The sequence below is a fragment of the Lampetra fluviatilis genome, chromosome 58 (genome assembly GCF_964198595.1).
Source record: "Lampetra fluviatilis chromosome 58, kcLamFluv1.1, whole genome shotgun sequence".
Classification (NCBI taxonomy): Eukaryota; Metazoa; Chordata; class Hyperoartia; order Petromyzontiformes; family Petromyzontidae; genus Lampetra; species Lampetra fluviatilis.
In genome coordinates, this window is record NC_136332.1 from 5,256,354 (window position 1) to 5,269,055 (window position 12,702).

General features: G+C 47.7%; 1 protein-coding gene across 1 annotated transcript in view; it reads left to right on the forward strand.

The window, feature by feature from the left end:
• The first annotated feature begins 10,676 nt into the window (after positions 1–10,676).
• LOC144950438 (ras-related protein Rab-37-like) overlaps positions 10,677–12,702 on the forward strand; it is a 54,614-nt gene continuing 52,588 nt past the window's right edge. Inside the window, exon 1 of the mRNA XM_078880548.1 lies at positions 10,677–10,872. Within this exon, the coding sequence (XP_078736674.1) occupies positions 10,771–10,872 (102 nt within the window). The 5' untranslated portion in view covers positions 10,677–10,770. The remainder of the gene's footprint in view (positions 10,873–12,702) is intronic.

Below are 12,702 nucleotides of genomic sequence, written 5' to 3' on the forward strand. Positions count from 1 at the left end.
GCTGTGTTGTAGTAAACATCGCCGCTGGGGAGACAAAGGCGGCCGGGCGTGGTGTTGGCCACCCACCCCCTCGTGTGTCGTGCCGGCCTTCGTAGGTGCTCGCTAACAGCACTTGCCCCAACAGTCTGTTGAGGCTATACGGGGGATCTTTGTCTTTAGGGTGGCCACGTCTCTTTCCATCGAAAAAAATAGCTTTAGCGCCCACGTCGTCATCATCATCATCACGAACTCCATCACCTCGCTCGCCACCACACAGCCCAATCCGATGCACACCTGGCATGCCCCTGCCACAGCACGCTCTGAACCAGGCATCCAAACTTGCTTGCCTACGACGCCTCTGAGATTCGGGCATTCGAAACGAACAACGAAAAAAAACGAAGCTAAAACTAAACGGTTGTTTCGTTTGATCAGGTAAGGTCCACTGGGCTGTGTAGTTCTTTTTTTAAATCCTTTATATTAAGTTCACTCGCTTGCTCGCTTAGGACCGTGCAAATCTTTCGGTCGTTTTTTAACCCACTTCCCGTGATCCAATCGAGCTGACATTTTCCACACAGACTCGTTGTGCGTGACAATTAATGTTCGTTAAAAAAAAATTTCCTAAATTTTACACTTTTTAGGACAAAAATATTATATTTAATTACCAATTGCTTAATGGTGCAATGCAATCATCTGACCCATAGGTGGCAGCCATCTCAAGCCAGAGGACGAGAGGACTCTAGCCGCCACGCATATAAAGGATTTATAGTGAAAAACTTTGTTTTTACGGGTTATACTTATTCTTTCTTAAAGCGATTTAAAGCTTTCGTGACTGCAGGGATTCATCTTCTTGGTTCTTTCGGTCAAGTCACGTAGAATGGAAATAATAAAATAATAAAAATAAAACTTAATTAAATAATTCTCACGACGTTTCGGTCACAACGCAAGCAGCTTTAAATCGAAATTTAATGTGATAACACTTGTGAGAATTTGCAACGATTAGAACCACGAGAAATATGCTGCCTCCTGTAGCGCTCTGGAGATCACCTGGAGAAGATTCCGGGCACGCGATCAACACGTGGGTGCGATCTTGATTTGCAGCTTTCGTGACTCAGGCAATCCATTCTCTTTGGTTCTTTCGGTAAAGTCATGTAGGGAGGAGAAATAATAAAATCACGACGTTTCGATCGCAACAACAAGCGACCGTCTTCAGGCGAGAGTTTGAAGACGGTAGCTTGTGTTGCAATCTAAACGTCGTGATATATTATTATATTTCGATTTAAAGCTTTCGTGACTGCAGGGAATCATCTTCTTGGTACCTTTCGGTAAAGTCACGTAGAAGGGAAATAATAAAATAATAAAAAATAAAACATAATAAAATAATTCTCACGACGTTTCGGCCACAACGCATGCAGCCGTCCTCAGGTGAAGAACAGGGCTGTCGGAAAGACAGCGTCTGAATTATATGTTTTCTACTTACGTGACTTTACCGAAAGAACCAAAGAGTAAGTGGGAGAGACTCTTTGACTTTGCGAAGCTCTTCACGTTACATATTTCATCACGTTACATTTGTGCATCATCCGTTCTTATTCCCATTAAAAACGATCGTCCCGAATAAGTGTTCACTTTGTTTGTTTGTTGTTGAAGCACTCGGTATAGAAATATTGACAACAGGCATCGCCAGGGTCGAGATCGAACCCACGGCTCTCCGGCACACGAGGGCGAGCTCGCGGTGGTGGTGGTGGCGGTAGTGGTGGTGGCGGTGGTGGCGGTAGGAATTGAAGAGGGTGGGTGGGTATTGGGTGGGTGGGTGGTGGATGGGTGGATGGTGGATGGGTGGATGGTGGATGGGTGGATGGTGGATGGGTGGATGGTGGATGGGTGGATGGTGGATGGGTGGATGGTGGATGGGTGGATGGTGGATGGGTGGATGGTGGATGGGTGGATGGTGGATGGGTGGATGGTGGATAGGTGGGTGGTAGATGGGTGGGTGATGTGTGGGTGGGTGATGTGTAGGTGGGTGAATGGTGAATGGGTGGATGTTGGATGGGTGAATGGGTGGGTGAATGGATGGGTGAATGGATGGGTGGTGGATGGGTGATTGGGTGGATGGGTGGTGGATGAATGGGTGGATGAATGGGTGGTGGATGGGTGGATGGGTGGTGGATGGGTGGATGGGTGGGTGGTGGATGAATGGGTGGATGAATGGGTGGTGGATGGGTCGATGGGTGGTGGATGAATGGGTAGATGGATGGGTGGGTGGATGGGTGAATGAGTGGTGGATGAATGGGTGGGTGGTGGATGGGTGATTGGGTGAATGAGTGGTGGATGAATGGGTGGGTGGTGGATGGGTGATTGGGTGAATGAGTGGTGGATGAATGGGTGGATGAATGGGTGGTGGATGAGTGCATGGGTGGTGGATGAATGGGTAGATGGATGGGTGGGTGGATGGGTGGATGGGTGGTGGATGGACGGGTGTGTGGGTGGATGGGTGGATGGGTGATTGGGTGGGTGAATGGGTGAATGGGTGGGTGGGTGAATGGGTGTGTGTGGGTGGATGATGAATGAATGGATGGTGAATGGGTGTGTGGGTGGGTGGGTGGGTGTGAGACGAGCGAATGGAATTCGCTGGGACCCGGCCAGACGCCCACCGCTCTCCGAGCCCACCTTGAGTCACGCGTGCTCAGGGTTGAGGAGGCTTCGTTACATAAAATAAAATGAAAACTTCAGTTTTATTTGGCACCCTTTAGCTCCCGCATCTCGCACATTGGCCGATACATCACACCTCAAGCTGGAAAGGCATCAGAAGCCTCATCATCATCAGCAGCAGCAGCAGCAGCCGGTGCTACCAACAATTGTCCAAGCTCTGCTATCCTCCCTCGAAGGATGTTTCGGCCAACACGACGAGTGTTTCGTGAACGGGAGATCGCACGAGATGGATGGACACCGCGATCAACGGCCCAGATGATTTAGCGTGAGAATTGATTGCTTGGCAATGCTGGGACCCCCCCCCCCTTACACCCCCCCCTTACACCCCCCCCCCTTACACCCCCCCCCCCTTACACCCCCCCCCCCTTACACCCCCCCCCCTTACACCCCCCCCCCCCCCACCTTCGGCGTCGAACGATCAGAGATGGGGCGATCCGTCGACTTATCGCCAGGGACGTCGGTGTCGCGGAGAATTGTCACGAACATTTCGTAGCGAAGACAAAGAGATCAACCCACACCAGCACCACCACCACCACGTGTAGCCTTCATAGACAGGCAATGTACTGATTGGGAACTTATTTGGCAGTGTCAGAGTATGAAGAAAAATAAGAATAGCTGTTTACCCTTTCTGGAAATGAAACAGGAGTTGTGTTAAGATGTACAAACACACAATAGACGCCTTTTGCAAGCGAGCAAGAATTGCGTTCTAGATTTGAAGCTTTCGTGACTGCAAGGATTCTTATTCCTAGGTTTTTTCGGTAAAGTCACGTAGGTAAAAAATAAAAATTAATAATAAAAAAAAATCACGACGTTTAGGAGGCAACACAAGCATCCGTCTTCAGGTGGAACCGGCACAGCACGATAGCTTACTTGATACAGCTATCGTGCTGTGACGGTTCCACCTGAAGACGGAAGCTTGTGTTGCCTCCGAAACGTCGTGATTTTTATTTTATTTTTATTTTACTTTTATGTAATTTTAATTTTTTACCTACGTGACTTTACCGAAAAAACCTAAGAATATGAATAAGCACTGCGTTGACCACGCACAATAATCGTGGCTCTGATAACACAGGTCAACACACTTTTTCTGGCATAATGTATTCCAACGGTCTTAAGGTAATTTTTGGGGTGCTGATTCCAAATCTGGCATCAGTTTTTGTCTATCACATCAGGTTTTTGAGATGTCAAATATAGCATTTTCAATACAAACTGCAGAAGAAAAATATTAAATAAATGTGGATATCTACATAAAATGATATTATAAACACACTCACCTAAAAATACAGCATCATATTTTAACACTAAAGCAGTCACTGACTCGCAACAACTTGCAATCATAAGTGACAGAGTTAATTTCGGGTAAAATCAATGAAAATGGGGTATGCCGATAGCATAAAAATGAGATGTGATAGAGCAAATCTGAGATCAGATTTGGAATCAGCACCCTGAAATTAGTCTAGAACAGCTGCAAAAGTCCAGGCCAGAATTGTTTTTTTTGTTGACCAGTGTAATCGACTTGTATTTACACTATGAGACCTCCTTTACCAGTAGCAAAATATATTGATAGGTTTTTACCCTTTCAACTGGTACAAAAACTGACACCTTTATACAAGGCATCATGTTTGCAATAACCACAACACAAGCAGTCAAACTGCAAACAAAAAGAAACAACTCTGATGATGATAATGATATGCACTGTCCTTGAAGTTGATTGGTCCACACCCGAGACAGCTTTTCTGAGAGCCTAGTCTCCATATTTGTATTGTCTTTGAAACGGAATGGACTACGCCAGAGATGGGCAGCCTTGTTCTTGATGGTATTGTCCTTGTCCTGTTCGCCATGAACAAGGCAGCTGTCTCTGGTGTAGGGCAATCAGTTTCAAAGAGAATGCAAGTCACAATGTGACACGATTTTTGTTCCTGCGTAGTAAGTGTTATTTTCAAATTGCTTATGCCTCAAAAGTATAGAAAATGGCTGTTATTATTTCCACAAACTTTGCTTTTGTGACCATGACTTTACGTGAAGGAATGACGCAAATGCACACCGCGTTTTTTCATTGACAATAGGTACATTTCAAAATATCGCTGTCCTGGTCACAAAAGCAAAGCTTGTGGGGAAAAATAGCCATTTTCTGTACTTTTGAGGCATAAGCAATTGTAAAATAACACTTACTACACAGGAACAAACTTTTTATTTTGGTACACAGTGATACAGCTATCGTGCTGTGACGGTCCCACCTGAAGACGGAAGCTTGTGTTGCCTCCGAAACGTCGTGATTTTTATTTTATTTTACTTTTATTAATTTTAATTTTTTTACCTACGTGACTTTACCGGAAAAAACCTAATAATATGAATCCTTGCAGTCACGAAAGCTTCAAATCTAGAATTACACAGTGAATTTTCAGAGCGTCTTCTTGGTTCTTTCGGTAAAGTCACGTAGAAAGAATTTAATAAAATAATAAAAATAAAACAATACAATAATTCTCACGACGTTTTATTAAATTCCTTCTACGTGACTTTACCGAAAGAACCAAGAAGATGAATCCCTGCAGTCACGAAAGCTTTAAATCGAAATTTTCAGAGCGTGTTTGTTCGCATGTACACCAGAAGCACTGTGTGTGTGTGGTTAATGCAGCAACTTAATTCCTTGCCGAAGTTTTCTATTTGGCTTTTCAACATCTCAACACAACTCCTGTTTCATTAAAATGTTGCAACCTTTATTCTTATTTTTTAAATCCTTTATATTAAGTTCACTTGCTTGCTTGCTTAGGACCGTGCAAATCTTTCGGTCGTTTTTTAACCCACTTTCCGTGATCCAATCGAGCTGACATTTTCCACACAGACTCGTTGTGTGTGACAATTAATGTTCGTTAAAAAATGTTTCCAAAATTTTACACTTTTTAGGACAAAAAAATTATATTTAATTACCAATTGCTTAATGCTGCCATGCAATCATCTGACCCATAGGTGGCAGCCATCTCAAGCCAGAGGACGAGAGGACTCTAGCCGCCACGCATATAAAGGATTTAGAGTGAAAAACTTTGTTTTTACGGGTTATACTTGTTCTGTGGTCAGTTACCGTCCTCTTAGCGCGGTGTAGCACCTGTGAAGAAAGCCGCCATGGGGTGGGTGGCCAGCACCACGCCCGACCGCCTTTGTCTCCCCAGTGACGATGTTTACTACACACCGCACCAAGTACTCATTTGAGTCTGAGTCGACCTAGGGGAGGCCCAGGACCGGTTCAGATAATCGAACCCGGGTCGCCAGGTTCGTAGCGCGCACACGCGTACACAACAACAACAACAACCGCCATTCGCCACTAAGTGGCGGTGACGTCACCACGACGCTTGTGCCAGGCCATGTGCACCTTGAGGCCACGCGAAGTGTAGAACGCCCGCTGGCAGGAGGTCACGGGGCAGACCCAGCAGGTGCCACGGGTCGACTGACTGAGATGACTGAGTAGCTGATGCACCACCTGTGGCCCCTACTGTGCCAACTTGCTGTGCTTTAGCCACCCGGCGCTCCGCTCGTTGTTGTGAGCGTCGCTCCTCCGCCCTCCGTTGTTGTTGGAGGGCGACTGCCTCCAACTGCCCAGTAGCGTCCTTCACGAGCCTCCTCCACAGAGGCCGATCCTGACACCGCTGGTACCAGTCATCGGCAAGTCCACTCAGCTCCACGTCCTCCTGTACCACATCGCTCTATTTCTTCTCTAGCCCGTGCCGCGCCCGTTTAGCCCCCTCGATCCGGCCGAACAAAAGCTGTTTAGGCATGCGGTGGCTGGGCATGCGGGCTACATGACCCAGCCAACGCAGCTTTGCCCGCCGGAGGAGCTCACCGATGGGACTTTGCCCAGATCTTTTAAGGATTTGTGAGCTCCTCACACAATCCAGCCTGGTTAAACCCAAGATGGATCGTAGGCAGGCCAGCCTAAATGTTTCTAACCGGCGAAGATGCATACGCACACACACACATACACACACGCGCGCACACACATACACGCACACACACGCACACACACACACGCACACACGTGCCCACACACACCACACATCCACCCACCCTCCATCCACCCACCACTCATCCACCCACCACTCATCCACCCACCCCCCATTCACCCACCCACCACACATCCACCCACCACTCATCCACCCACCAGCCACCACCCACCCGCCACCAGGCTCCCACAGACAGAGGCACGCCCACGTCACAGCAATTCAACTTCCCAACACCAAAGACAAAGGTGTCCCGTGTGGCCTCAGCAGGCTGTCGGGGCAAGTGCTCGTTCGACAGGAATGGCGGGACGGCCGCCTTTGTCTTCCTCGCGGCGATGTTCAGAGATGGCACCACGGTGCTCGTTTGGAATTTGAGGCTGAGTCAACCTAGGAGAGGTTCAAATAACCCTCATACTCCCCCACCACACCCGCAACGCAAGCAATCGTCACCAGGTGAAAACATATCGATGAAGCTGCTTGGGGCAGGGTGTAATAAAATAAACAAAAATAAACTGCGACGTTCCTCCTGATGACGATCGCTTGTGTTGCGATCGAAACGTCGCGGGTTTTTGTTGATTTTATTATTATTTATGTGAACCTATCTGCGTGACTTTACCCAAAGACCCAACGGATATGAATGCCTGCAGTCACGAAAGCTTTAAGTCAAGATTGTTATTGTTGCTGTTATTATAATAAGTGCCTGTGTCCAACACTGGACAAATGTTCTTCATTTGCAAGCCAGCGCGGCCCACTGGAGTCCCCTGGCGGCCTTTAGTGCAACCCATGACGTCCGGCCTCCCCCCGACAATACACCTGACGCGTATGTGCGAGGGTGCAACACGCTATCCCAGCGTTCTTCATTTGCAAGGCCCCAGCGTGGCCCACTGGCGTCCCCTGGCGGCCTTTAGTGAGGCCCATGACGTCCGACCTCCCCGACAATACACCTGACACGCGTATGTGCGAGGGTGCAACACGCTATCCCAGCGTTCTTCATTTGCAAGGCCCCAGCGTGGCCCACTGGCGTCCCCTGGCGGCCTTTAGTGAGGCCCATGACGTCCGACCTCCCCGACAATACACCTGACACGCGTATGTGCGAGGGTGCAACACGCTATCCCAGCGTTCTTCATTTGCAAGCAAGCGCGGGCCACTGGCGGCCTTTTGTGCGGCCCATGACGTCCGTCCTCCCCTGGCCATTGACCGAGCAACCCAACGTTCCTACCAGCTCCCTCCGCAGGACAATGTGTTTGTTTTCTCGCTTTCCCTTTGCATTTTAATTTCTGTTTTCACCACCCCCATTGGAAATAAAAAAAATATAGATTAAGTTTTAGACAATTAATTGGAGGCCACAAGACATCTGAACCAACCTTGTAACAGAGCCTCGTAGAATTACAGAGACCCCCCATAGACTCACATCGAGACCCACAGATGTAAACGGTATTTACATGCAGACCCACAGGCGTATAGTATGTCGGATTTACATAGCTTACATAAGACCCACAGGCTGTCAAAGAGTCCAGACTTACAAAGGCATGATAGACTTACATAGATTGACATGACCCACATGCTGTACAACATCTTCTTGGTTCTTTCGGTAAAGTCACGTAAAAGGGAAATAATAAAATAATAAAAATATTAAACAATAAAATTCTCACGACGTTTCGGCCACAACGCAAGCAGCCGTTGAACTTCTTCACCTGAGGACGGCTGCTTGCGTTGTGGCCGAAACGTCGTGAGAATTGTATTATGTTTTTTTTTCATTATTTTATTATGGCCGAAACGTCGTGAGAATTTTTATTACGTTTTATTTTTTATAATTAAATTATTTCCCTTCTGCGTGACTTTACCGAAAGAACCAAGAATATGAATCCCTGCAGTCACCAAAGCTTTAAATCGATACTGTACAGCACTTAATTCTAGATTTTAAGTTTTCGTGACTGCAAGGGTCCATACTGTTTGGTTTTTTTCGGTAAAGTCACGTCGGTGAAAACGGAAAATAAATTAAATCACGACGTTTCGGAGGCAACACAAGCTTCCGTCTTCAGGTGGGGCCGTCACAGCAAACTTACTGTATCAAGATCTTGATACAGTAATTTTGCTGTATGGAACTACCAGGGTTCAATTCGCCGGGCGATGGCCAGAGCGGTGCGCTAACCGCTGCCCCACCGCTCCGCCCTCACGTGGTCTGGGGGGTAGCATTTATGGCCGCGAGGTGGCGCTGCGGTTCTGTGTAAAAATGTATTATTTTTGATTTTTTTGGGACCTTTCTTGGCAGTGTCAAAATATAACAATAGGTTTTTACCATTTCTTTAAGATGTTAAAACACCTGTCTGCAGGATTCGTTGAGAGAAAGCGCCGTCTCTGGTGTGGATCAATCAGTTTCAAAGAGAATGCAAGAATATTATCAGAGAGTGTTTTTATTGGTAGGAACCTCCTGGGTACACCAGCCCACAGGGGATTATTCTGTCCGTCCGTCGAGCAGGGAGGGGCTGGGTGGGGAGGGATGGGCTGGGTGGGGAGGGTGGGGAGGGGCTGGGTGGGGAGGGTGGGGCTGGGTGGGGAGGGGAGGGTGGGGTTGGGTGGGGAGGGTGGGGCTGGGTGGGGAGAGTGAGGAGGGGCTGGGTGGGGAGGGTGGGGCTGGGTGGGGGGTGGGAGGGGTGGGGCTGGGTGGGGAGGGGCTGGTCACCCCGTGGTGCCCTTATAAAACTCAACGTGTAACCTACTCACGCCGGCTTGTGCCCGCCCTCACAGTCGGGCATATTTGCGGGAATACACCACGCCCTGGCCGTTGACCCTGCAGGCCATTGACCGAGCAACCCAACGTTCCTACCAGCTCCCTCCGCAGGAGGACAATGTGTTTGTTTGCACGCTCACCGCGTGTACCGTGTGTGTAGTTAATGCAGACTGGATTCCTTGAAATAATGATTCTGTTTCATTGGCAGAAAGGGTCAAACATATTGTTGCGTTTTATATTCTGTCTGCTTGTTTATTTGGTATATCTTTCACGACGCCGTCCGTGTACTTATCGATTTATTTAATAGTAAATACCTGTGAAAAATCGATCAGTTAATTCAATTATTAATTCACCAGTTAATTAATTAATTTTCTCATTCATTACACCCAGTTAAATATTAATTTGCCCACGTCAATAAATTCACCCATCCATCAATTAACAGGACCCTGCGGGGTGGGCTGGTAGGAACGAATAACCAAATAATATAAACATAATGTATTATTACACTTCTTAAGCCAGGAAAGCCCCACTGAGTCAAAAGGTTTTTGTAGGGTCCTGCCAAGTGTTTGCAGTAGGGGTCGATGTTGATACACGGACGGACGGACGGACGGACGGACGATATAATCTATTGGTGGTCTGGTCCACTTCGTTCCTACCAGTATAAGCTAACACATTCACCCATCTACCCATTCGCTCCTCCAATAATTCACGCAAAAATGCACCCACCCATCGATTCAACCATGTCCCCAATAATTCATTCACCCACTCAACCATCAATAACCTAACACATTCACCCATCTACCCATTCGCTCCTCCAATAATTCACACAATAATGAACTCACCCATCGATTCAACCATGTCCCCATTAATTAATTCACCCACTCATCCATCAATAAGCTAACACATTCACCCATCTACCCATTCGCTCCTCCAATAATCCACGCAATAATGCACCCACCCACCCATCAATTCAACCATGTCTCTATTAATTCATTCACCCATCCACTCATCCATCAATAACCTACCACATTCACCCATCTACCCATTCGCTCCTCCAATAATTAATCCATTAATGCACCCACCCACCCATCAATTCAATCATGCCCCCATCGATTCATTCACCCACCCCACCCATCCATCCCCAAACCGCAAATTAAACTCATTCAACCCATCCCATTCATTCCCTCCTCCCATATCTGCCGTCCGTCCGTCCGTCCGTCCGTCGGTCCACCCCACCCAGTCACCCCACTCACCCGCCCACTCGCAAAGCGACTCCAGCCGTCATGCGCGCCCTAATGTACACACGTGTTTGCTGAGCACTCCCCCATCCACTCTACCCAACGCTGGGAACCAGACGGCGTCATGCCGGGAGACGCGGGTGATTCGCCAGAGTCTGGACTCGAACCCGAACCCGGCTGCAATGCCCAACAACCCCCCGTTTATAACGAGGAGCAAATCCACAAGGTATTGAACGGGGATGGGTCTCGGGCGTGCTTATCCGCTGTATGGATTTAGAGTCGGCGCGCGCATTCGGGCTACGATTTACAATGTGCTGGCCCGCTAATCTAATTTGTGTCGAGGTCCACTCTGGGGTGGTGCTGAATCGATTCGACTGCGTTAGTGAGGAATCGATTCCTCCCTACTGCCGCGGACGAGTGGAATCGGTTGCGATGAAGTCATTTGGAATCGATGCAGCGCACGGAACTGTACTGATTCTCGATTTAAAGCTTTCGTGACTGCAGGGATTCATCTTCTTGGTTCTTTCGGTAAAGTCACGTAGAAGGGAAGTAATACAATAATGAATGATATATATAATATTATTTTATTATGTTAAAATTTTATTATTGTATTATTTCCCTTCTGCGTGACTTTACCGAAAGAACCAAGAAGATGCGCTGATTCTGTCAACATCATCAACATCGTCATCATCAGCCACGGCCAATCCACTACTGGATGACAGCCACTCGGCATCCCAATCGCTGCGTTAATACCCGATAGTGCCGTTATATTTTAATAGCCGCTATCCATAATAACAATAATATAATTATCTGTGGGTGGGAGGAGGGAAGGCGGGTAAAAGCCAGCTATTGCTAAATTTACAAGCAATTAATTTTAATGGGATTCCATCTACAGAACAAGGCCGATCGCCTTAACAGATACACGTCCGCTGCTGGGGACCTCTTGACTCGGCAAATCAAACGGCTGCAGAGCCGAAGGGCCTGGCAGGCCACGGAACGCCACGGGGCCAGCAACAATAAGCATACTCTTAGTTCTTTCCATAAAGTCACGTAGGTAAAACATGAAATTAAAATTAATAAAAAAAATAATAAAAAATCACGACGTTTCGGAGGCAACACAAGCTTCCGTCATCAGGTGGGACCAGCAAATGTAGCTGTGACGGTCCCACCTGATGACGGAGACTTGTGTTGCCTCCGAAACGTCGTGATTTTATTGTTTTGATTTTTTTAATTAATTTAAATTTCATTTTTTTAATTAATAAAAAATATAAAAATAAAAATCACGACGTTTCGGAGACAACACAAGCTTCCATTGCCTCCGAAACGTCGTGATTTTATGTTTTATTAATTTTAATTTCATTTTATACCTACGTGACTTTACCGAAAGAACCAAGAGTATGGATCCTCGCAGTCACGAAAGCTTCGAATCTAGAACAATAAGCACTCACGCACGCGCCTGACCGAATACGCTCGTGTTCGGGTTTTCAAGCGACGGTTGTTTCGATGACGGGGCTTTCTTGGAAAGGGGTTCGTGGGGTTGTTGGATAGAGACGGCGGTGGGAGGTGAATCGATTTTGTTGCAAAAGCCGAGCCAGGAGCGTGAGATGGACGAAGCTCGGGACAGGAGGTGAGGTGACGGTGCAGTGGAGTGAGTGAGCGCAGGGAGCGGTGGCGCTGTGGTTAGCGAGCCGAGTTGGATTCCCGCTCGCAAGCCAATGTCTGAATCGGTAGCGGGCCCCCATAGGGCTTTTAACATCGCTACTCGGGAGACAAAGGCGGCCGGGTGCGCTGTACGGGTCACCCAACTCATTCGTGTGCCGGGCCGGCATTCATGTAGGTGCTGCTCGTTCACAGCACTTGCCCCCAAAAGTGTGTGAAGTCTTTACGGGGTGTCCTTGTATTTGTGGTGTGCCGGTGTTGGTCAATGTGAAGACCGTGATCGAACCCACGACCTCCTGTACACCAGGCGAGGTAGTTAACATCTCCTAGCCACCGTGATGATGACGAGAGAGAGACACGCAAACTCCAAATATACAGCAGCAGGTGTCAGAGTTGG